General features: G+C 40.7%; 2 protein-coding genes across 5 annotated transcripts in view; one reads left to right on the forward strand and one right to left on the reverse strand.

Moving 5' to 3' along the window:
• The window catches only part of UBE2K (ubiquitin conjugating enzyme E2 K), a 63571-nt gene extending 56961 nt beyond the window's left edge, over positions 1-6610 (reverse strand). The window contains exons 1-2 of one of the 2 annotated variants that reach the window (XM_067531200.1): positions 6271-6610; positions 6165-6171 (exon numbers count right to left, since the gene is read on the reverse strand). In XM_067531200.1, coding sequence (XP_067387301.1) covers positions 6165-6171; positions 6271-6470 — 207 coding nt within the window. In that variant the 5' untranslated portion in view covers positions 6471-6610. The remainder of the gene's footprint in view (positions 1-6164; positions 6172-6270) is intronic. The other variant, XM_067531199.1, reaches the window with a different exon arrangement.
• Positions 6611-6811: 201 nt separating this feature from the next.
• Positions 6812-22033, forward strand: part of SMIM14 (small integral membrane protein 14) — a 76586-nt gene continuing 61364 nt past the window's right edge. Inside the window, exons 1-2 of one of the 3 annotated variants that reach the window (XM_067531203.1) lie at positions 6812-6881; positions 7476-7609. The gene's annotated coding sequence lies outside the window, so the exon portion shown is untranslated. Of the gene's footprint in view, positions 6882-6942; positions 7610-17970; positions 18129-22033 lie in introns of those variants that run through there. The other 2 variants (XM_067531202.1, XM_067531201.1) reach the window with 2 other exon arrangements.

Here is a 22033-nt window from a genome sequence, read left to right on the forward strand (position 1 = left end):
GAATAAAGAAGTGGAGAGTATCCTTATAAAATCTGCAGATGATACCAAGCTGGGAGGGGTTGCTAGCACTTTGGAGGGCAAGGTTAGAATTCAAAATGACTAACTAATTGTTGATTTCAGACCAATTCTCCAAGATGAAATTCAAAAAAGACAACTGTAAGGTACTGCAAGAATTAGGAAGAAAAAAATTAAATGCAAAACTGCAAAATGGGGAATAATTGGTGAGGAAGTACGATTGCTGAAAAGGATCTGGGGATTACAATGGATCACAAATTAAATGAGAGTCAACAATCTGATGCAGTTGCAAAAAAGGGTAATATTCTGGGGTGTATTAACAGGGATGTCATATGTAAGACCCAGGAGGTAACTGTCCCAGTCTGCTCAATGCTGTTGAGGCCTCAGCTGCAGTATTGTGTCCAGTTCTGGCATCACACTTTAAGAAAGATGTAGACAGACTGGAGTCCAGAGGACAGCAATAAACATGATACAAGGATTAGAAAATGTGACCTATTAGGAAAGGTTAAAAAACTCAGCAAGTTTAGGTTTGAGAAAAGATGACTGATAATAGTCTTCAAATATGTTAAGTACTGTTATAAAGAGAACAGTGCTCAAAATTGTTCTCTATGTCCCCTGAAGGTACGACGAAGTAATGGGCTTAATCTGCAGCAAGGAAGATCTAGGTTAGCTATTAGGAAAAGCTTTCTAACTATAAGGATAGTTAAGTATTGGAATAGGCTTCCCAGGGACGTTGTAGAATCCCCGTTATGGGAGGTTTTAAAGAACAGATTAAACAAACACCTGTCAGGGATGGTCTAGGTCTGAGCTCAACAAACCCCGAGCACCAGGTCGCCATAGCGCCTAGAAATTTAAGTCTGGCGCCTAGTGTTTCTCTGGGGGGAGCGGCTGCCGTACTCGGCCAGGGCGCCACTGCACCCATGTGGCAGGACTGGGAGGGAGGAGCGCTGCAGCTGCCGCGCTCCAGCCAGAGTGCTCCTTCGCTGGGCCCACGTTGTGGGAGAGGGTGGGGCCGGGAGGGGAGGGGAGAGCAGCTGCTGCATCCGGCCAGGACACCCTGCCGCTGAGCCCACATTGTGGGAGAGGGGCGGGGAAAGGGGCAGGGCCATGAGGGGAGAGCCGCTGCTGCACTTCGGCCAGGGCGCCCCGCCTCTGAGCCCACGTTGTCTGGCTCCTTAATTTTTGGGCTGGCTCCTAGCTCCAAAACAAATTTGTTGAGCCCTGGTCTAGGTATATTTGGTCCTGCCTCAGTGCAGGGGGCTGGATTAGATTATCTTTCTAGATCATTCCAGCCCTACATTTCAATAAAATAACATTTCTAGCAATTATGTTTGAAAATGTTACAGTAGTCGAAATATGAACAAATATATAACCAATGCAGTATTGTCTTCCTGAGCCTGAAGACAATATTAGCCAGTACTTTGGCAGTTGCTCCTAACTTCCCCAGTTAACTCTGGTCAGTTTCACAACTACTATTTAGAAACTGGTGGGCTGGAGTGACACTGGCAAGAATCATCAGGATACCTTGAGCACAGGCAAACATGGAAGCTATTCACTGGGCAAGAGAACCATAAAAGCAGAAGCTGAGGGAGGTGTACAGTACAGGAGACTCCATATTCCTTACAACAGTTACCCTTCCCTTTCCCGTCTACCTCCAAAAAACCAGAAAGCTCCAAGGAGAAGCATGAGGAAAAAGCTCTCATACCTTTCCTCACTCTGGTTGCTGAAAGGTAGTTTCAAGTTCATCACCTAGGGATTGTCTATACTTGAAAGATATTGCAAATTAAGGTAGACTGTGAATTTAAAGCACAATAGCTATTCTGGAATAGCTACCCATGTGGACACTTTTATTCAAGAATAAACATGTCCATATGGGGAGTCATTCCAGTTAGTCTCCCAGTGTAGCCAAGCCTCTACTAACTAGAGGCTGATATGAAAGGTCAGAACCTGGTAGAAATCTTAGCAACTGGGAAGTTACTAGGAGGGAACTGAGCTTCTCACCAGCTCTTGGACCTTACTGGAAGTCCCATCACATCTTTTCTATCAGTCTCTGACTTATAAGTAGGTGACTAGTAAATGGTTAAAGTCTTTAGATGATACAGAAACAACATTAACATTTTGCGTTTTCATGTAATCATGAAAAGCCTGACCTGGATTTGCTAGAGGCAGTACTTCTTGTGTATGGTGGATAAGACACACTGTTTCTTTTTAGATATATAAGGAATAAACTTGAAAAAACTAAGTGAAATAGTCTCTGTGGCTGATGTGGGGGCAAGGACACATAGACCCAGAGATTGCTTGGGGGGGGGAAAAAAAAAAGTCAAGACTGCATTTAGTGCAGACACACTGAAACTAGTCCCTCTTCTCAAGAGCTGGAGACATCTTTAATCCACTGCGCAATCACCACTGGCACTAGGAAGAGCAAGTTTATTCCCTCCATCAAAAGTACTCTCCTTTCCCTGGCTCCTGGACCAGCCTTCCAGATTTGTCCAGAGAAGAGGAACCAATAAAAATAAGTAAATATTGTCATTAAAACAATATGCCACATCTTCTTAGTGCTAGTAGCTCCTGCACTGAGTAAAGGTGCTCTGTGTCCTAGAACACTGTGGTTTTTCATCCTGTTCCCCACTTTCACGGGTTCTTATTTCCTGTGTTTGTCTAATTTAAATTTCAAGCCCGTCAATGCTGGGACTGTCTTATTTCTATAAAGCAACACATACATTTATAACACTACATAAATAAATTAAATCATAAGAGATTCAATGTGCCTGCTGAACTTAACCCAGTCCTCAAAGTGTCTCTCTAAGTCGACCACCTTATTTTTCAACACATATTCCCACTGAGATTCTTCCTCCTCCACAAGCTAGCTCCTTAGAGATGGACAGATGGGAAAGGGTGGATTCAGTCACCTGTTGCACTGCTTCAGAAGTCTACACTGGAATAATGTAAAATGCCTACTCTACTCTGCTCCTCCACCACAGCTACTCCTCAGATGTGTCAAGTGGAAGAAAATTGGACTTGTACCCTTATTTGCTTCTTCATGATGTTTAAAGGCAACCTAAAAGGTTTTTGGGCAAAATATGTTTTTGCGATATTAGAAATTCAGGAAGTCTACACTGTAAGACTAACGTGATGGAGAAGTACAGAAACAACATAAGAGAGCAGACTGAATGCTAAGCAATTGAGGCCTTTTCTAGACTAAAATTTAATGTGTCATGTTAGTTAACATGTGCTAATACATTATGAAGTTCTAGTGGAGACAAACTACATTACCTTTAATAAGTACTAAACTGGTCAAGTTAAAATCTTTGGGGCAGGCACAGTGAGGTTTTACATCAACCAGTTTAACACATGTTAAAGGCAGCTTGTGCCTTGTCTACCCTAGAATTTTTCATCACATTTGTTAGCATATAAACCAACATGTGTGTTAACATTATACTCTAAATACTAGGCTAGATTAAGGCAGAGAGAGGATGAGATTTTTACTTCCACGGTTTAAAACCCATTTTTGGTCATACCTATTTAATTCAAATCCGTAAGGAACACTAGGTTAAAAGGATGTCTGCTAAAAATTCAACATACCACTCCTTTAGTTGAGAAGTGAAGAGAGCTCACAATAAACTCAAGTAATTAAGCAAGAATAAAAAATACTTTTTAAAAAAGCATTCAGGTCTTCACAAAAATTAAGCAGAAGAGGACACAGAATCAATCTAAAAAAAAATCCTTGGCCCATCAACCTTAAGCCAGGAAACAAAAGCAGGTCTAATAAAAAATTATTTTAAAGATATACCCAAATTGGCATTTCTAGACAAAGAAACAGAGGGCATTATAAAAGTATGAGCATATGAAAAGTATGGCTAGAAAATATACATTTTATAAATCTTTCATTCACCTAAATTTTAAAATTGGCCTGCATATAATTGTAAAGATCTCTGAATTGCAGAAAAAATTGATTATTTGCCCCCACCCCCATCCTCTTCTAAAACTGCCTCTGGCTGACTCCCACTTGGCTAGGCCCAGAGTGCACTTTGGGAAGAACGTAAATGGCAAACTCTGTATGTTCTCTCTGTCTCCAAAATGCAATATGGGAGCAAATGCCATTTGGTGCCATTTACAGGGAAACAGATTGAGTGCCAATTTTAATCTTCAGCTACAGTTCGACACACACTCCAAGAATGTTTAAGTGCAGATAAAATCAGCAACTTCTCCTTGATGGAAGACCATTTTATTTTTAAAAGTAACACATTTTAGCTATATGATTTGTAACAACCAATTTTTCTTGACAGAAAATGTCTGGTATTAAAGATGTTAATACACAACTCACTTTTTAAAAAGTTACCTAGCCTGAGCAGTTTCCTCCCTGGACCAATAATATCTAGTCATCCCTCCATTCACCACCTCATTTTGTATGTTTTCACATTATAGTTAAAAAAAGTTTACTCAGACTTTGAAAAATCAAGCCCAGGTATTCCCAATTAGTCTGCCATTACAATTACATACATGAATTATGTATTTAAAATACCAGTAGCAAGTGTATAATGTAAACAGTGTTTATGTGTGTATTGATAGATAACTACTAGTAATAGCTCAATACTGGAAATGATGTAATGCTCTCTTACATGTTTAATTTAAAAGATGAAGGAATTCTGTAAAAGTAAGGGTTGTATCAAAATTACCAAATTCAGTCAACTAGGAGAGTATCTTGCAATATTTTGTATTTTCAGTGCACTAAAGACCTGCAGCACACATATTAAACAGGAATTGAAGACAAAATTGCTCCCTGGTCCCAAGCTTTTCTAAAAGAAAATTCAAAGATCTGACAACATTTGTACCACTGTTGCTTATGTTAAGGTTTCTATTTTCTAAATGATACAAGGGGGGGAATTTATTTGGAGTATTCAGAAAATGCTGTCTAATATAAAGATATATGCAGTCAACTTTAAACTGTTTTGTACAGAAGAACGTAAACACTTTGGGCTATTCTAATCTCAGCATACAAGTACATAGCTGACCACTCAAATTCACTTCTAATTTAGTATCTGAGTTCTGTAATCACTGTGCACTAGAACTCACACTGAAGTCAATTTGAGTACCACATGCACAACAGCTGTAGAAATTAGGCCTTCAGATTTTCTGAAGAGTTTATTTTGAGCTGCATAACAATAACATTGTTAGCACACTATATTCAAAAGCACATCAACTACAGCAATTCTAAACATGTTTTCTGTAAGCAACGTAAATCCTCATCTTGGTTTTCTGCCTATGAACACGTCTGATTTGTACAAAGTCTAAAACCATCAGCTTTCAGTTAAACATGCATATTAATATTTCACAAGAATACAACATGCCTCATCATCCTCATGAGTATGATGGTGATGACACAGCCATCAAAACCTATCTGGCTGACATTTATCAATACAGATCCATGGACAGTGAAAACAGCTCTGATACAATCACTGTAAATGCTATTATACAGTCCCTAGAAATAAACAGAAAGTTCTTTATCACATCCCTAAAAGAAATCAGCTTCTTTTCCCAATTACTGTATATCCCTTACTTAAAGTAAATGTTTCAGGGACGATTACATCTGATAAACAGGGCATTGGATAACTGGGATGTCAAAGGGTGGGAGTGTTAAAAACATTCATACCAGGGTGACATAACCTAAATTGGGATAAAAGGAAGTCCTGGATTAAAGAAATCTAGATAAATGGGGGTTTACCTGCACTCTTTTTTAAAAAAAACCAACAAAACCAACCATCAAGCTGGATGAAATGGGACGGGTGTTGTTATTACCCACCTCTCCAGTTCCTGCCCCATCACCTTAAAGCCTCTCCCCAGAGACCCTGCCGCGACATACAGGGATCCCCAACTGTGTCAGCGGCGAGGGGGCCCCCGGAGACCCGCCTCCACACACGCGGCCCGCCCTGTTATTAGGCTCCCCCGAGCCTCCCTTTCGGCTCAGACTAACCCCAGGCTGCGGCGGGGGAGGGGGTTTCCTGGCCTTCTCCAAGCAGCTCGCTCGCTGCCCAGCCACACTTCCTGCCCCTTCCAGGCCGGGCCTTCTCCCCCTGGCCTGGGTCCTTCTCCCCCTGCCCCCTGCGGCTCCCGCTGCCAGGTGAGGGAAGGGCTCCCCCTATCTCCGCTACTGGGTCCCTCATCCCCGAGAGTCGCCGCCAGTTACCCTCCCCCCTGGCCGAGAGACTGGGACAGACCCTCCCCCAGCCCTGGGAGGGGTCGGCGGGCGCCCCGCACAGCGCCGGGGAAGAGGGGAGCTTCTGACCTCCTCGCTCTTCAGCACCTCCTTGAACTCCCGCTTGATCCTCTGCACCGCGATGTTGGCCATCTCCGCAGCGGGCACCCACTCGCCGCTGCCTCCGAGCCGGGCCCAGCGAGCTCCGCCGCTCCCGCTGGATAATTCCCGGCCCCACCAAAATGGCGCCCGCGCCGAGCATGCGCGCTGCGGCCCCCGGCGCCACTGCTCAGGCGGGGCCACCACCACCGGGCGTCTGTGCGGGCCCGGAGCGGAGCGGAGCGGCCGCTGGGCTAATGGGGGCGCGTTAGGTTCCACGGGCGTGGGTCGGGGAAGGGACTGCGAGAGGCCGGCCCTCCCCCGCTCTCGGAGGGAAGACTAAAACGCCCACTGCCGGCGCCGGGCCGGTCCTGAGGAGACACCGGCCTCCCTCTGCCGCCTGGCCTGCCCCTAGGCAGACACTGGTCGCCGGCGGGCCGCGTCACATGAGGAGCCGCTTTCAAAGAGCGCGGACTCCCCGCGGACGGAGCTTAGCTAGAGCGCGCTGGGGCTGTGGGGCGGGGCAGCCTCTCACAATCAGTGCCGGGATGGCCGCTGTGTTGTGATGAAATAGGTGTGTTAGCGCCCCCCCTCCACACACACACACACACACACCCTCCTCCGCTTCGCTGCCGTTTAGAGCTCGCTCGCCCAGGCTAGGGGGAAACGGGGGTTTCAGATCAGCCTGCTGGAAGAACATGCTGCCGAGCGCCCCCTCAGAGCCTGGCGGGGCCAAGCGGGCTTGAGGAGGCTAACCCGCCCCGCCCCTTGTAGCTGGAGCGCTGGCTGGGGAGGGAGGGCTCCAGGCTCCAGCGAGGAATGCTGGGGACGGGCCATTTAGCGCCCTGCTGCTCTCCGAACAGAGAGCGTGACTGTGACCCCCAGGGAGCCGGGTTGTTACTAGGCTCATTCCAAGGAGAGCTCAGGCAAGATGCCTGAGCTGTGGAGGAGGCTCTCTGGAGGAACGAGGAATTGTTTATGGGCCTGTCCGGGGAGGAGGAGGTCTGTAGGTTCCTCTACAACAAGAACCATGCCCTGAAAACCTGCCTGGCTTGCCTAAAGAGCCCTAAGAAAGGGGGCGTGGGGACTCTTAGCGCATGTTTTTGAGGGGAGCTGGTAAACCTAGAGGAACCTGTTTTTTGTTTACTTCTGTTGGTTTTGCTACAAGACTCCGGGAAAACCCAGTAATGCCTGTCCAGTCTGGTGGACCCTATGACTGTGGAACGAAGGGGTGGACTGTGATTATGCCACAAAGGGGATGGAGCAGGAGCTAAGGCAGTGACTACACCTTATGATAGAAAGGTAAGCTACTGCTATAATATCTAAATATGTAGGTAGGTCTGGAGAAGAGTCCCCTTAAGATTGTGAACTCAGGAGTGTTGTCCACGTGGGTATTGAAGTCTCCCAAGGAAATTAATGAGTTTCACAGAATAAGTTAGGCAGCGCAGCTCCTTCAGTAGTATAAGAAGCCATAGGGGAGATATGTCACTTCCTGGAATGATGCACAATGTGAATGTTGTACCCTGACAATTAGGGAATGATTCTCTAGTCTCACTGGCGCTACAGGGAATGGTTTCTGTTTCCAGCAGCAAGCACAATGTGTTAAGTACTCTACACCAAAAAAAAAAAAAAAAAAGGCAGAGTCCCTGTTGATGAAAGTGTGGGCAGCAAAATACAGCTGAATATAGCTCATTTTCTTTTTATGTGCACTCTTTCTCTGCGGCGTGACTGACGCATAGCATTGTGGTCTGTTTTCTTGGAGCTGTATTGCACCAAGTGCATTCTTAGATGCATCTGTTTGCAGAATCAGCTCTTTCTTAAGATCAAACAGCTTGCTTCTGACACAACAGATAAATTGTATTTTACAAAACAAGTTTTTAGTACCTTTGCAGGATGGATGAACTTGCAGTTAAAAGACACTGGCCTGATGGAAGATCTGGCTTGATTCCTTTTTGTCTCAGATTTCCTGTGTGATCTCGGGCACGTATCATCATGCCTCAGTTACCCATCTATAACATGAGGATGATAATGCTTCTCTACCTGACTAGGATCTTGTGAAGATAAATACATGAATGTTTGTGAGGTGCTAGAGTACTAAGGAGATAAGTGCCATAGAAAAGCCTATAAATAAACTAAATTAGCAGACTGATTTTAAATGCATCTGCCTTTTTCCACCAATCCACAGTAGTAAAAAGCTGCACTTTTAATCTTTAGACTTTGCTCTGTAGGGAGCAGAAAACATTAACTCCACAAGTTGCGTGAAGTCTTTTTGTGTGTCCGATTTGTGTGGTATGTATTTGTGTGTGCGATTGCCAGTACTTTCTGGGTGCTGGAAATCCAGTAATACCCATAATAATGTAAATGGCAGTGGATTTTGTCTGTTTTGTGTACGGAACTCTCATTTCTATCTGATCATGTAAGATTCCAATAATGTAAACAAACTAATCAAATTAATTCAAATTACTATAGCACCTTTTTGTAACACACTTCCATTTCCTCCACTCCTTATCCCCTATTTTTCTCCTCTTCCCCCATCTAGACATCTTTTACTCCTTCTCCTTCTCATCTTTACTACCGACTCATCTTATGCTTTTTCTATTGCCTCTCTCAGTTCTTCTTTCCCTGTTCACTTCTCCCTTTGGTGCAAGATAGAGAGGACTTGTGACTGATTCCTATCTAGTTTTACTTTATTGGTTGAAACCAGTGTGATGGAAACTGCGACAAGTATAAGCAAAAGGGGGAGAACAGGATTTAGCATTTTCACTTTTTCAAGAAAGAATATTGCCTTCCTGATAAGATAAATGCTTTAAATATTAAATATATGTCACACACCTCAGTATACTGTCACCAGTAAAGCCCCCAAACAAAAACGGGAACTAAATCCATCCTATTTTTGTTATACTAACAGCTTCACGTATACAAATGTACATAAGAATTTTTATTTTGCAGTGTGTAGCCAATACTGTTGTTTTTACTGTGTGAATAACTGAATTAAGTTATCTTTCATTAGTTTCTGTCTTCCACTGTTCTAGAAATCATACTAAAATAGAAAATCTATACAAATTAGTCCTATGAACTTATTTCTTATCTCTATACTAAAAATAACTTTCACAAGTAATACTTCAGAGTTCTTTATTGGTATCAGTAATCTTGTCGTCATCTTGTCCTTATAACAAACACCTTTTTTTTTCCAATAGCAATTTTCACACACTGGTCCAAAATCTGGCTGCATTTTCAGCTATATGAATTAATTGTAACTAATGGGTTGGAATGTGTAAGTCAGGAGAGAAATCAATGTTAAATGTATCAATTTTTAAAAGTTATTCTGGGAATGGGAGCTAAAAGTAGGGGAAGGAAAGAATAAAAAGGGTGAATTTAGTGGCATTCTGAAGGTTTGGTTGTATAAGGTTATTGTAGGAGGGGAATTTGTAGAATTAAATTATGGGTTTTCTGACTACCTGTTTTAATGTCTTGTCCTGCTCAATTTTCCCATTTTATTCTATTCAGATGAATGGAAATTTTGCTATTATGACTTCTTGGGGTTAATTTAGAATTATTCAAGTTCTTTCATGGGTTCAGAGGGGAAAAATGCCTTTTATACCAACTTTCCAGTGTGCAACTTTAGGCCCTGGTCCTACAAATGCTTATGCACATGCTTACCTTCAAATACATGCATAGTCCCATTGGAAGTAAAAGTTAAGCACATGCAAAAGTGTTTGCAGGATTGGGTTCTTAAGGGCTCAGTTTTGCAATAGGGTCTGCATGGATGTCCATCCACAAGTCAGTGGGAAGAGTGTGGGTTTAAGGGCTATCTACCTGTATTCCTTTGCAAGATTAGCTCTTAAAATGTTATTTCCAGTTTCTTAATCTCACTAAAAACAACGAGAATTCTGTAGCACTTTAAAGACTAACAAATTTAATTTCAGCAGGCATAAGCTTTCGTGAGCTTCAGCTCACTTCCTCAGATTCAGTTGGTAGAAATGATACAGCAAATAGGAATCATATATAGGAGGTAACATATGTATATCCAAGGGCATAGATAACAATAGGGTAGGTGGATAAAAGCCGGGTACTTGAGGCTTAATGACAACCATTGAGTACAGAGTTGTTGAAAACAGCTTAACATTTCTTATCTTCCTTCTGACACTTTGGGGATTAAGTGATAACTAAAGGTGATCTTCAAATAATTTATTTTTTAAAATCTGTTTACCCGCTTTTGCTTCTTTATGATGTGTAGTGAGACCTGAATTTCCTTCCTTCCTTCCTTGTTTTTTAGCTTAAAATATCAGGAATGTCAAGTCTGATCTTCCCTATTTTTGCTGGGGGACTTCTTGTGAAAGGGAGGGATGCCTCAGGAGATACATACTGTTACTAAAGTCTGTGACGTCAAAGGAAAAAGGGTTGAATCTGAAACAAAGACATAGAACAGGTCTAGACTACAAATTTTTGCCAGCGTAGCTGTGTTGTTCAGGGGGTATGATGAAATATGACTTGTCATTGACATGGCTATGCTGGCAATGAAAACATAGTTATACTTGTAAAACTGTGCTTTTGAAAGTATAATTTATGTCACTTTGGAGGGGAGCGGGAATAAACTATATTGGCAAAAGCATAGCTTGGCAGTAAAAGCTGCATCCACCCTACTTGATGATATAGGTATCAGGCGCTCCCAATGTAGACCTAGCCATGGTTTTGATTTTTGTATTGTTTGTCCCTGTGAGACATCCAGAGATGGAATAATATTACTGGCCACTGTAGGGCTTTTATACAGTATGGTATATTCATTTTATATTGTAATCATTTTATATCAAAAGTTATTTAAAACTACCTTTATTAAAAACAAATGATAAAACTCAAAATCTAGGATGTGCGCAGAATCACTAATCTCTTCTTTATAATCCTTATCCACTCCCTCTCTTTTTGCTATCCCTTATCTTCTCTTTTTTATATATATATTAAGCTCTTCAGGCCAGAGATTGCCTTCTTATTTGTGTGTAACACATATAGCACATTTTTGGGTACTGTAAAAATAGTAATTTACAATAACCATGCAGTCAAGTCTATCAAACAGAGTTCCTCCCATGGTATCTTCTATTTCAGATAAATCTTAATCAAGCTGTCAATTTTGGACATGATTCAAAGATGGAGAGTCAATAGAGCAGGGGTTCTCAACCTATTTACCATTGTGAGCTGCATCCAATACTATCTATATGGCCCTGAGGATGTCACAAGGGCTGCAGCTGTGTGTTGATTGGACTGCAAGTGGTCCATGGGCTGCAGGTTGAGAACCACTGCAACAGAGTGTTAGCTTTATCACAAAAATAACTGGTTGTACAAGTCTACCAAGTTTAAGCTGTAGTCTGAACTTTCCTGTTGTTCCTCCATAGATTGCAATGTCCTGGTTTGTGTACAAGTGTAACACTGCCCTCTACTGGATACAATACGTAATATGTGCCTGCTCACATAAAATAGATCCTTCTATTGAATGAGCTATAGTATCTATCTTGCAGGTAGCTTACAGCATTGCTACTAAGCAATCAGCTCTGAATTATGAGACAATTTAGAAAGAGTTACAGAGTCTTGCAGTCAGAGAACAAGCAAAAGAAAAAGGATTATTTGATTTTTCACTGCAGGGAGGTGCACCAAACACTACCAGCTACATTTATTCTAAATAGTGTGTCTTTCCTGTCCTTACTAGCTTATTTATATATATATTCATAAAAATATGTTTAGTGTACCAATTGAAAATGATGTGCCAAATTCATCTGGTGTAACTCAACTGACTGAGTTATATTCACACCCCTGAGCGACATAAGTTTTGCCAGTGTAAGGTACTGTAGACATAGCCTAAGTTTTTCTGTCTTGCCCTATTAATGATGTTGCATATGTCCCCTTTCCCTTCCCGGTACTGCTTCTGCACATCAGAAAAGCTAGCTCAGAGCAGTTGAGAGCAAGATGTGAAATTGAAGATGCTCAACATGTCACATGATTAGGCCCTAAATGATTTGCCAAATGTCACACACCAAGTCAGCTGCAGACCCAGGATTAGAAATAAGGAATATCTGGCTCCTTGCTTTGTGATTGATCCACTACATCAGATTGCTTCTCTATTTAAAAAAAAATAACTTTTTGCAGGGCTTAAATTCAGCCGGAGCTGTCTGGAACCGAGCTCTGGTAAATATTTTCAAACCCATTGGAGTTTTAATAGCATGTTGGGGAAAGAACGGGGGTGGGAGGGTATTCTGGGAAATACTCTATAAGAATTTAAGCCCTGACTTTTTGTATTTTCCAATTGCCCCAAAATGTACTATCTGCCTTTCAAAGCAAGTTAAGATATGGTCCCTGTTCATCAGGACACAATAAGTTAGGGTAATAAGGGGAGGGAAGGACAAGGATAAGAATTATAAGATGATATGGATATTTAGTCAAGCATATACGCATCTTAATGGTTTTGTTGTTGGTTTTTGTTTACCTTTCCTCTCCCTCATCCATCATAGGCAAAATAGCAGAAGTGACTTTTTAGGAGGGAGTGAAATGAAATGACAGAGGTGACTTAGCCAACAGGTTTGAAAGGCAGTATATGGGCATAAGGGACAACCTGAAAGAAGACACAAAGAGAAGGGACATCAAGGCTGAAATCAGCAGTGTGGGAGTGATGTGCAAAAGACCGCCAAGTCATAAATGTAGTTAGGGATTGTGCCATATTGTCCTTGAAGACTGGAAATTAGAATTTAATGTGCAGTGTAGTGGGTAGCCAGTGATGTGTGTCAATGAGGGGAGTGACACAATGGAAGAGAGATGGTTTTGGCTGCAGTATTTTGGATGGACTGGTTGGGGTTGAAGCTAGGATGCATTACAGAGCTGAGAATGTGGAGGTAGGACTGGAATGACAAAAGATGTTACAGTTCATAATTGAAGAGCATTGGTAGATCTGCATGGGAATCCAGTGTTTATTCCTTGAACTTAAAGGAGAGCCATATATATGTATATAAAAGACACTGTATGCAACAAATGTAAAGTTATAAGTACAAATAGTAATGAATAATATAGTATATGGATATTAATGTGCAGGTAGACATCACAGAACAGGAAGGATTCTCAAGTGAATTGAAGGAAAAGCCATCATATTCCAGTGGATCATACATTATCTAGTGTTGTGAAACCCATTATGGGATTCTATACTCTGTAATGCACAAAAGATCTGAATTAAGAATCTTGCAACAGTCCTCATGTAGAATTTAACTTAAAAAACCCACTTTTTAAAAAACTAGCCAAAAACTACGTTTTGCTCAGTCTAGTGATCTTTTAATCTATTTTAAATCTCAGAAGCACTTCCCACTATCATTTATTTTTTTAAATTACAGCTGGCATTTCTGAGCCTGTTTCTAGTGACAGCCATCTAGCTAAAAAGGCAGTATAATCTGTGATGCTAGGAACCAAATCCTCAGCTGGTGTAAATCTTTTGTAAGATCAAATAAATCTTTTAGGACTGTCTGCAATGTAAGTTTACAAAAATATGAAACAATGTGTATGTTGCTTTTTACAAGTTAGTAAAGTCATGGGCATTGTCACCCTTGTTAAGACTGGCTCATCCAGACAGTGACGGATGGAGGAATCTAAAAATAAGTTGTTGGTACACTATTTACATTATGTAAGTTAATAGTAGCCTAGAACATCTGTATTTTTTGGAAAATGGGACAGTCATGTATAAAAGCCTTCCATTGATCTTATTGTATTGGCTAAAACTGAGTAGTAATATATAGGACCAAATCATTAATTCTTTCTTGGGCAAAACTCTTGTTGAAGTTAATGGGAGCTTTTTTTTTCTTTTTTTTTTTTGTCTCAGAACAAACTAAAAACTGTTTCAAAAATTCAGAATTTGACTACAGAGGTTTGGGGTTTTTTGTGGGATTTTGTTGGGTTTTTTTGGGGGGGGAGAGTGGGGTTTTTTTGGTCTTAGTTTTGGATTTTTGTTCTAAATCTATATTAAGAAATAAATTTAGAATTCTGTGTATATATTTGTCTGTCACACATCTACTAGGTGCTACTTGCGCATGCAAACACAGTAAATGGCTTTACAGAAGAAATAGCAATATGTTGCTGTGTATTTTATTTAAAAATTTTGAATAGTGCTTGGCACTGGGGCAACTTAAATGAACTATAACAACTATTGTTTGTATCTGCTGTTGGGATTCACCCTTAAGAGCCTGAATTTTAGTGGAAGTGAATTCTATAGCTGAGGACCAAAGAATGCAAAAACATACAATCCATAAATCCTTTTGCAAGCTGAAAAAACAGGGAATGTCCTAGTGAGTAAGAAAGCAGAACATCTTATACAAAGTGGGAGTTATGCCAAATAAGCCTTATACGGCAAGTACAAAAATATTAAAATGAAGCCATTATTACTGGATACAGAAGAAACTTTTAGCATAAAGATATTATGTGATTGGCAGATTTAATCCATATGGGCAATATGACTTCTGAAATTTGTACAAATAGAAAAGAATTAACTGGAAAACCTACAGACAAAAATTACAATAGTAGTTTTTGATGTGACAAAAGCATTGATTAAAATGGTGTCCACCTCGTGGCCAGATATTTTACGTCAGGTATTAGCAGTGTTGAAAAAGGAACTAGACTCTGTGAGTTGTTTCAATTTCTCTGACCTTTTGAAGGTAAAATTTACAAATCCTCTGCATGAAATCTGCCTATCTCAAAGTTCTTTTCAAATATACTTTACTTATTTTTAGCCGTTGTCTGACCACTTTCTTCCCGAGTCCTTTGATTTATCACTGATTCTGTTCAAATATCTTATCCATATGTACTCACGGTATCCCTTGTACATCCTGAAGACTTCTACCATATCCCCTCTTAAACACCTTTCTCCAGTTAGAACAATCCTTGTTCTTACAGCATTGTTGCATAGGTTATCCTCCTAATCTCAGAATACTGAAAGAGGCATCAGAAGAGATTACTAATCCAATACAGAGATTTTTAAACGGTTACATGAAGAGAGGATAGGTACCAAGGAAAAACTGGAGATAAGCAAACATAATCCTAATCTTTGAGAAAAAGAATAGGGAGAAGGAAGGGACCGTGTCATCAGTGGCAGGTAAGATTCTAGGCATTAATTAGGGATAAAGATCACAAATAGGATTTATACATTTCAGTTTAAAACAATATTACAGATATGATGTTAAGATCAGGTCCTATCAATAAATATTAGCTCTATCAATAATGCTATGTTAACTGAGATCCTGATCAAGATTGAAAAAGCCTGACATTTTTTTTACTTTATTTTCAAATTTCTTGTAATTGTCATGCAAACAAATGATTGAAGACTTAAGTTATAGCTGGCTGTACAGTATGGTTACAATACTCTTTTTTCCTACCATTCAATATTTTCTGTTGAAAAAGGAAACACAACATTTTATTCATCAATAACATCAAATACTATGATCACACAGCAAAGCCAGCAGTAACTGGACTTCTGCTGATGTTTTGTTTACTCAGTTACTTGTATACTTGTAAGGCCTATTGTTTTAATTTAGATGTAATATATGGGCCAGTGGTGTTAACACAACCCACTGTTATCCAACATTAAACAGTGTTAAATAAGGTTGGGGTTTGGTATACAGAGACCTCAGCCTGCTTAGTGCCATGGCAAATACACCATTAAAAATACATTTATTAAAGATACAGAAAAGAAGGAAACACAGTTAAAGCATTTAAAATGTAAAATATTAGATAAGGATTTAATTTTAACAACATTTCTTGTTGTCTTTTCCTTTAGAGAGTTTTTAGAAGGAAAAAAATCCGTTTTTGGACAGACTTTTTAGATGGCATTAAAAAGGATACTGTCCTTTTGGGGAAAAGAAAGGAAGTTCTTTGAAATGGGCTGGATCTGTTGCTGTTGCTAAATTCTGAACCTGTTTTATCCCATGTGGTGGCTGGGATTCAGCCGGAGCACCTGTACAGGTGGTGATGTTATCTGGATCTCTCTTAGTCTGGGCAGGCCATCTCTCAGGATGATGAAGGCCCTGGTTACCAGGAGACAGTGGGGTGGCAGTCATGATGGTGTAGCTTACTTCAATAGCCAATTTTTCTCCTCAAAGTCTCTTTCTTTAAGAACCCATAAAGGGAATGGTGTGTGGAATAGTCCATCCTCTCATTATTTTGTCCACCAATTAGGCCTAGCTTCTAATACACCAATTTTGGTTTCCTACTTTCTGGTTCCACATTTTTCTGGTTTATCAAGCTTGAGTTTAACACAGTTTGAGTTTTATCAGTAGGCCTTTTTGTTGGGATTCATTCAGTTTTTCTGTCTCCCTTTCATACCTTTTCCCATCAACAACTGTTGTTACAGTTTGTGATATCATATGAACTTACACTCACTTTTTACAGTGAACTTGGCAATTACGGTAAAGTGGTAGGCCCAATTATTACAACAAGCCCATTATATTTACTGGACATCTCATGTTTTTTAGTTTATTTACTTCAGCTTAGTATGAGTGTTGGGGGGAGAAGGAAGGTCTGTCTTATGCAGTACAAAATGCTAGTTAATGATTGGGCAAATCCCTCAGATAGCTGTCTATTGTCTCCAGAGGGATGAAAAGAGTGGGTGATCATCTGTGGCTTCTCCATCCGCTTTCACTTCAGTGTTGCTAAACTCATGCATTTAGGGGTATACATTCTCATATGCTACACAAGCTTGTGAGGGGGGGACACAACTTGCTGGGACGGACATGTGAATTCTCCACTAGTTCTCAGTGGGTGTGGGAGTCTTTCTGTGTAATCAGAGACTGTATGCCTCTTCCTTTGGTTCCATTTATGAAAAGGGGCATCAAGCCATGAACTGCTGAGCCTATGTGATCCCCCCCAAAAGTGAGGCCCTAAAGTAGTTGCTTTCCTTGTATGTATCACTAACTGTACACATATTGGGGATTTAAGGGCAGTGCTCTGCTTGAAAATTATATCACTTTGTGCCCCTGGGATATGTAAATATTTTGAGCCAGATTCACTTGTCTGCACTTTGATGCAAAGCAGCTCCAGTGATGCAAATAAGCTATAAATCCAGTTTAATTGGTCAGCTATATTTATATTGGGATTGGGTCTGCTTTATAATATTGGAGTAATGCAAAGGATTTGGCCTTTTGAGAGGTCATATATAAAAATGTCACATGGTATGCCTGTTACTGGGCAGGTAAATATTCACAATCCTGGGTTTCAGATTATTGGTGTAGGCAGTTTTTGGCCATGTAAATACAATTGGGTGCTGTGTGTCACATTGGGGTAAATTAAAGATTTGGAGAGGGGATTTTTTACCCCAGTGTCGTTTAGTGCCTCTCACGGGATGGAAAATCCTGCTGTGTGTTTCAAATACATCCCCACTCACAGCCGAGTGCTCCCTGGTCTCACACCGGCCTGAGACACGAGTCCCCCACCCCAAATCTTGCATGGCCCCCTCTCCAGTGAAGAATGCTGAATCTGGCGTCACTGCATCCTGGCTTTGCCTGCTGCTGGGGACACCCATCTGCATGCATTGGGCAGTGCCAGGCGCCCCGCACCGCCCAGCGTTAGAGCAGAGAGAGGGAGGGAGGGAGAGAGGCCGGGAACGGGAAGCCTTTCCCTGAGCCGGCAGATCCGGGTCTCGTGGTCTAGACTGACGTGGTCAATCGAATCAAAACAGAAGGGGACGGTGGTTCCGCAGGGCTGGTTCCTGCTGGGGCTGAGCCGTTGCTGCCTCTGCCTGTCGAGCTCCAGCAGCCGGAGAGAAGGCGGCGGCGCCGGCAGCAGACGCGGCACCAGACTCCAGGGCCAGGTGAGTGTGTCTGCCTCTCCCTGCACCGTTTCTGCAGGTTTGGTCTGTTTCCACATTCATGGTGGAAAAAGGGGGAGGAGGCCGGGGCATGCAGGGAGGCTGCCTCTTGCAGCTGTGTTGCTGTGCAGAGCCAGATTCTGTCACGAAAGTTTCAGAGCCCTCCTTCCCCCGCAGCTCTTATTTACACTGAGATCTCTGAGACTGGAACAGCCTCCCAGGGGAAAGGGTGGAAGGCCAAACGCTGGAGACGCTTAAACTAGACTGGACAATAATAACCCAGCACTGACAATAACACTGCACTCATTCCAGGGCGGTGGGTTTGGTCGATCCAGTGGGGAATTTTTGAACTCTTCTTTAAATTTGATCTCTGCTTTAAAGCCTGTTAAAGTACAGAAAAATCTCTTCTCTTTCACAGGTATCATTAGATGTCAAGAAAAGATGCATTGCTAACTGTTTGAGAGATCTTTATTTTGATTTTAAAAAAAACAAACTAGTGAAACATCTGTACACTTTATATTTGGTAATGTAATTTAATTTTTTTACATGCAAGGTTGTTCATATCTCTCATGCAGTGCATGACATAGTCTGGGTTCAAATAACACTTTGCTAGCTAAATCAGTTTTGTATTCACTCTTTTGCAATGTAACTTGTGAAATTTTGGGTGACATTTTTTTTTTTTTTTTGAAAAAGTAGTTATTGATGGACAGACAGACAAACTACTGCATTGTGTAGGTATTACCTATTATGCCTTCTGAAAAAGCACACACTACTAAGTGTGAGGAATCAGACTATATTTTGCAAGCCATACTATTGGAAAAAAGATGCAGTGTTATATAACCAGTCAATTTGTTTGTGTGTGAGTTAGTTAGTTAGTTAGTACAGGTAGACTCTGTATTTGTCAAAGCTGAGCATTCTGCCTGTGCTTATAGCCAAGTTTTCAAAAGTGGTCTCAAATTTTAAGTGCCTCAGATTTTGGATGTCTAATTTGAGTTACCCAAAATTAGCAATCATTTTTTAAAATGTTTGCCTTAATGCTTAATGTAATCACTGATGAAGGGCCAGTCTTGCCAGGAGGAACAATAACTGGTGCATTGCCCTTTCTAAGAGCTCTTTGCCAGAATGGGGCCTTACTGACCTTTGGTCATTTCTATAAACAAGTGCTTCCCAAAAGCAGATCTCAATTCAAAGACCTCAATTTAAAAAAATCTAATTTCCATTCCTTGCTGCATACAGAGACAGGAAATAAATCCTAGATAATTTCACTGAATTCTCCATATTCTTGTAATCTGTCCAGACTCAAGAAATCTGCCTAATGATCATTACTGACAGTCAATTTAAAGTTTGACTTTGTGGTATAATCATGACAATGTTGATAATGTGGTCTGAATAGAGAAAACAATTGACAACAAAGAGAGTGTATATTCTAATGGTTAGAGATGAAGTCAATGAGTTACATCCTAATTGCCATTCCTTCCCTTGCCACTGACTTGGGCAAGTTAGTTAATGTTCTTTTTTTTTTTATTTTCTCCTTAAGCATTATATGGGAATAACAATTCTTGCCCACTTCAGAGGGTGTTGTGTGGATTAATTGATATTTCTGAAGAGATTTAAGATTTTTGTATAAAAGGTGCTATAGAATTGCAAAATAGTATTGCTTGTGCACTTCACAGATCCACTGGTCATTCTTTGGCCTTCCCTTGGATCATGAACCACAAGAGCTTACTACAGACTTGAAATTGCAATAGCAGCCACTGACTATAGTGTTTGTTGTTCTGTGGCCTAAGTGACTAAATTCTCCTATTCTTGATTCCTATAGAATCATTATTATATTTATTTCTATCTAGTTTCTTATACTGCACTGATCACCATAGTTATAAAGCATCCTTCCCATCCCCATCTTTTTCTCCCTTGAGTTCCCAGCACACAGCCCAGTAATTTGTGATACATGCTGGAACCAGTGTTTGACCTTGAATCTGAACAAAAATCAGCCTATGATAATTACTGATGGCATACTTCGTTATTAAAGATGTCAATATGAATGGCATTTTGAAGTGCAGTTTAGAATTTAGTCATCTTATAACTGGAGAGATAACGTCTCTTTTTATAAGATCGAGTTCTGACTTTGGAGAAAGTTAGCTTCTTTTTAACTTCTTGTTTGGCTGTTTCTCATTTCCTACTTTCATATATTTAGACTTGAGAAGTACTGATGTGTGGGTTTTATTTGCATAACTGACTTGTCATAAAGAAAAACACCTGATATTAATTCTGCCAGATATTTTAGGTACTAAACTGCCTCCTTAAGGGCCCATTCTTGCTCCTACTGAATTCCACTGCAGCAGAATTGGTTGCTTATTTTGTGCATCATTGAGAGTCTTGGTAGGGCCTCAAACCAGAATAGAAGAATTGGCATGACCTTATCTCTGAATGTGACTGAATTTGATAGGAAAAATTGGTATTTGCTTGGCAATACAAAAATCACATCATATAGCAAATGCAAAAAATATTTTGACAGATTATACATGGAGAAATTTATACCCCAAATATATCTTCACTCCACATTCTCAAGCAAATCAGAGCAAACTGAGTGTGATTTGCACATGCTTATCTCTCAAATGCATTGTTTAGTTTATCTATTTTGAACTTTGTAGTCCGCACATTCCATTTCTTAATAGTTTCTTGTTTTCTTTCAGGGACAGTTCTTGCATTCTAGCTGCTAATATAGGACCCAGTTTTGTAAGGTGCTGAGTGCCTCTTGGGAAGTCCTGAGTGCTTTCAACTTCCAAGTCAAATAGGAATTTAGGGTACTCAGTACCTTGCAGGATCAGGCCCATAAAGCCAACTCCTACAGTGCCTTTTCAGGTAAAATTACATTAACTTCAGCAGCATGGCTCCCTTCAACCTCTAGTGTCTAGGCTCCCTTTATTGGCAGCTGCCTCATGAAATTCCCCTAGAGGGGGGTTCTTCAGCATGTAAGGGATCCACTCGAGCTTATACAGCCTCATCTTATATTAACTCCATTTGATTGGACGGGGTGGGGGACAGGTGTATGTTTCCTGCCCTGGTCTTTTTTATCCCACCCCCATTCATTCATGGATCCTTGGCAGTACAGAGGGGGCCCCCTGGGACAGAAGAGAGTGGTGCTCTGGAGGTGCATGACCTTGCCTTTCATGCAAGTTAAGAGATCCTTGCACAGCTTCCCTCCAAATGTTGTTCTTGGGCAAGATGATTAGGCTATTGTAAATTTGCATGCATGTCAGTTTAACCAGTGGGCTGCACAGACTTCAGTTAAAGTAGCTATCTTATATTTTAAAGGTAATGGGACACATTTATATAACTCTGTTGAAGAGTTACACCAGGAATAAACTTGGCACTGAGTCTAATTCTTGGTTCTGGGGCTGCAACAAATGAACACTCATTAAAACTTCGTACTGTCTTGCATCAGAGTAAAGATAGTTTAATTCTTACTACAGATAACACAATTGTCCAGCACACTTAAGATCTTAAAAGAGAAAAATCCATGCTAGAAAAGAACAGAGCAGACATTTAAAGATATAGGGCCAATTTCTGACTTGGTATTAGTGGGTTTAACTCCATTAATTTCCACTAACTACTCTCAAAGGCAAGGCATCTGGTGACCTCACTGGTACAGACAGACTTTTTGGTGTATTCACAAAGTCAGTTTGTATATTTCCTATTGGTCTGTCATAAACGCTTTACTTTTAGTAGGACAGTATTTTTAGAAAACTTGTTGGAATATTTGATGTCAGCATTTCATATGTAGAAAGACTAGTTAGTAAAAGAACAGTCCAGTCGTATGAAGATGTAATATCCCTAAAAATAGCAGTTAGCTCTTTAAATAATAAACAAATAAAACATGAATCCTTGAACCTGCCAAGCCTTGCTCA

Source organism: Emydura macquarii, unplaced genomic scaffold, assembly GCF_026122565.2.
Source record: "Emydura macquarii macquarii isolate MOO-44397 ecotype Brisbane River unplaced genomic scaffold, CSIRO-AGI_Emac_v2 contig_3128, whole genome shotgun sequence".
NCBI lineage: Eukaryota > Metazoa > Chordata > Testudines > Chelidae > Emydura > Emydura macquarii.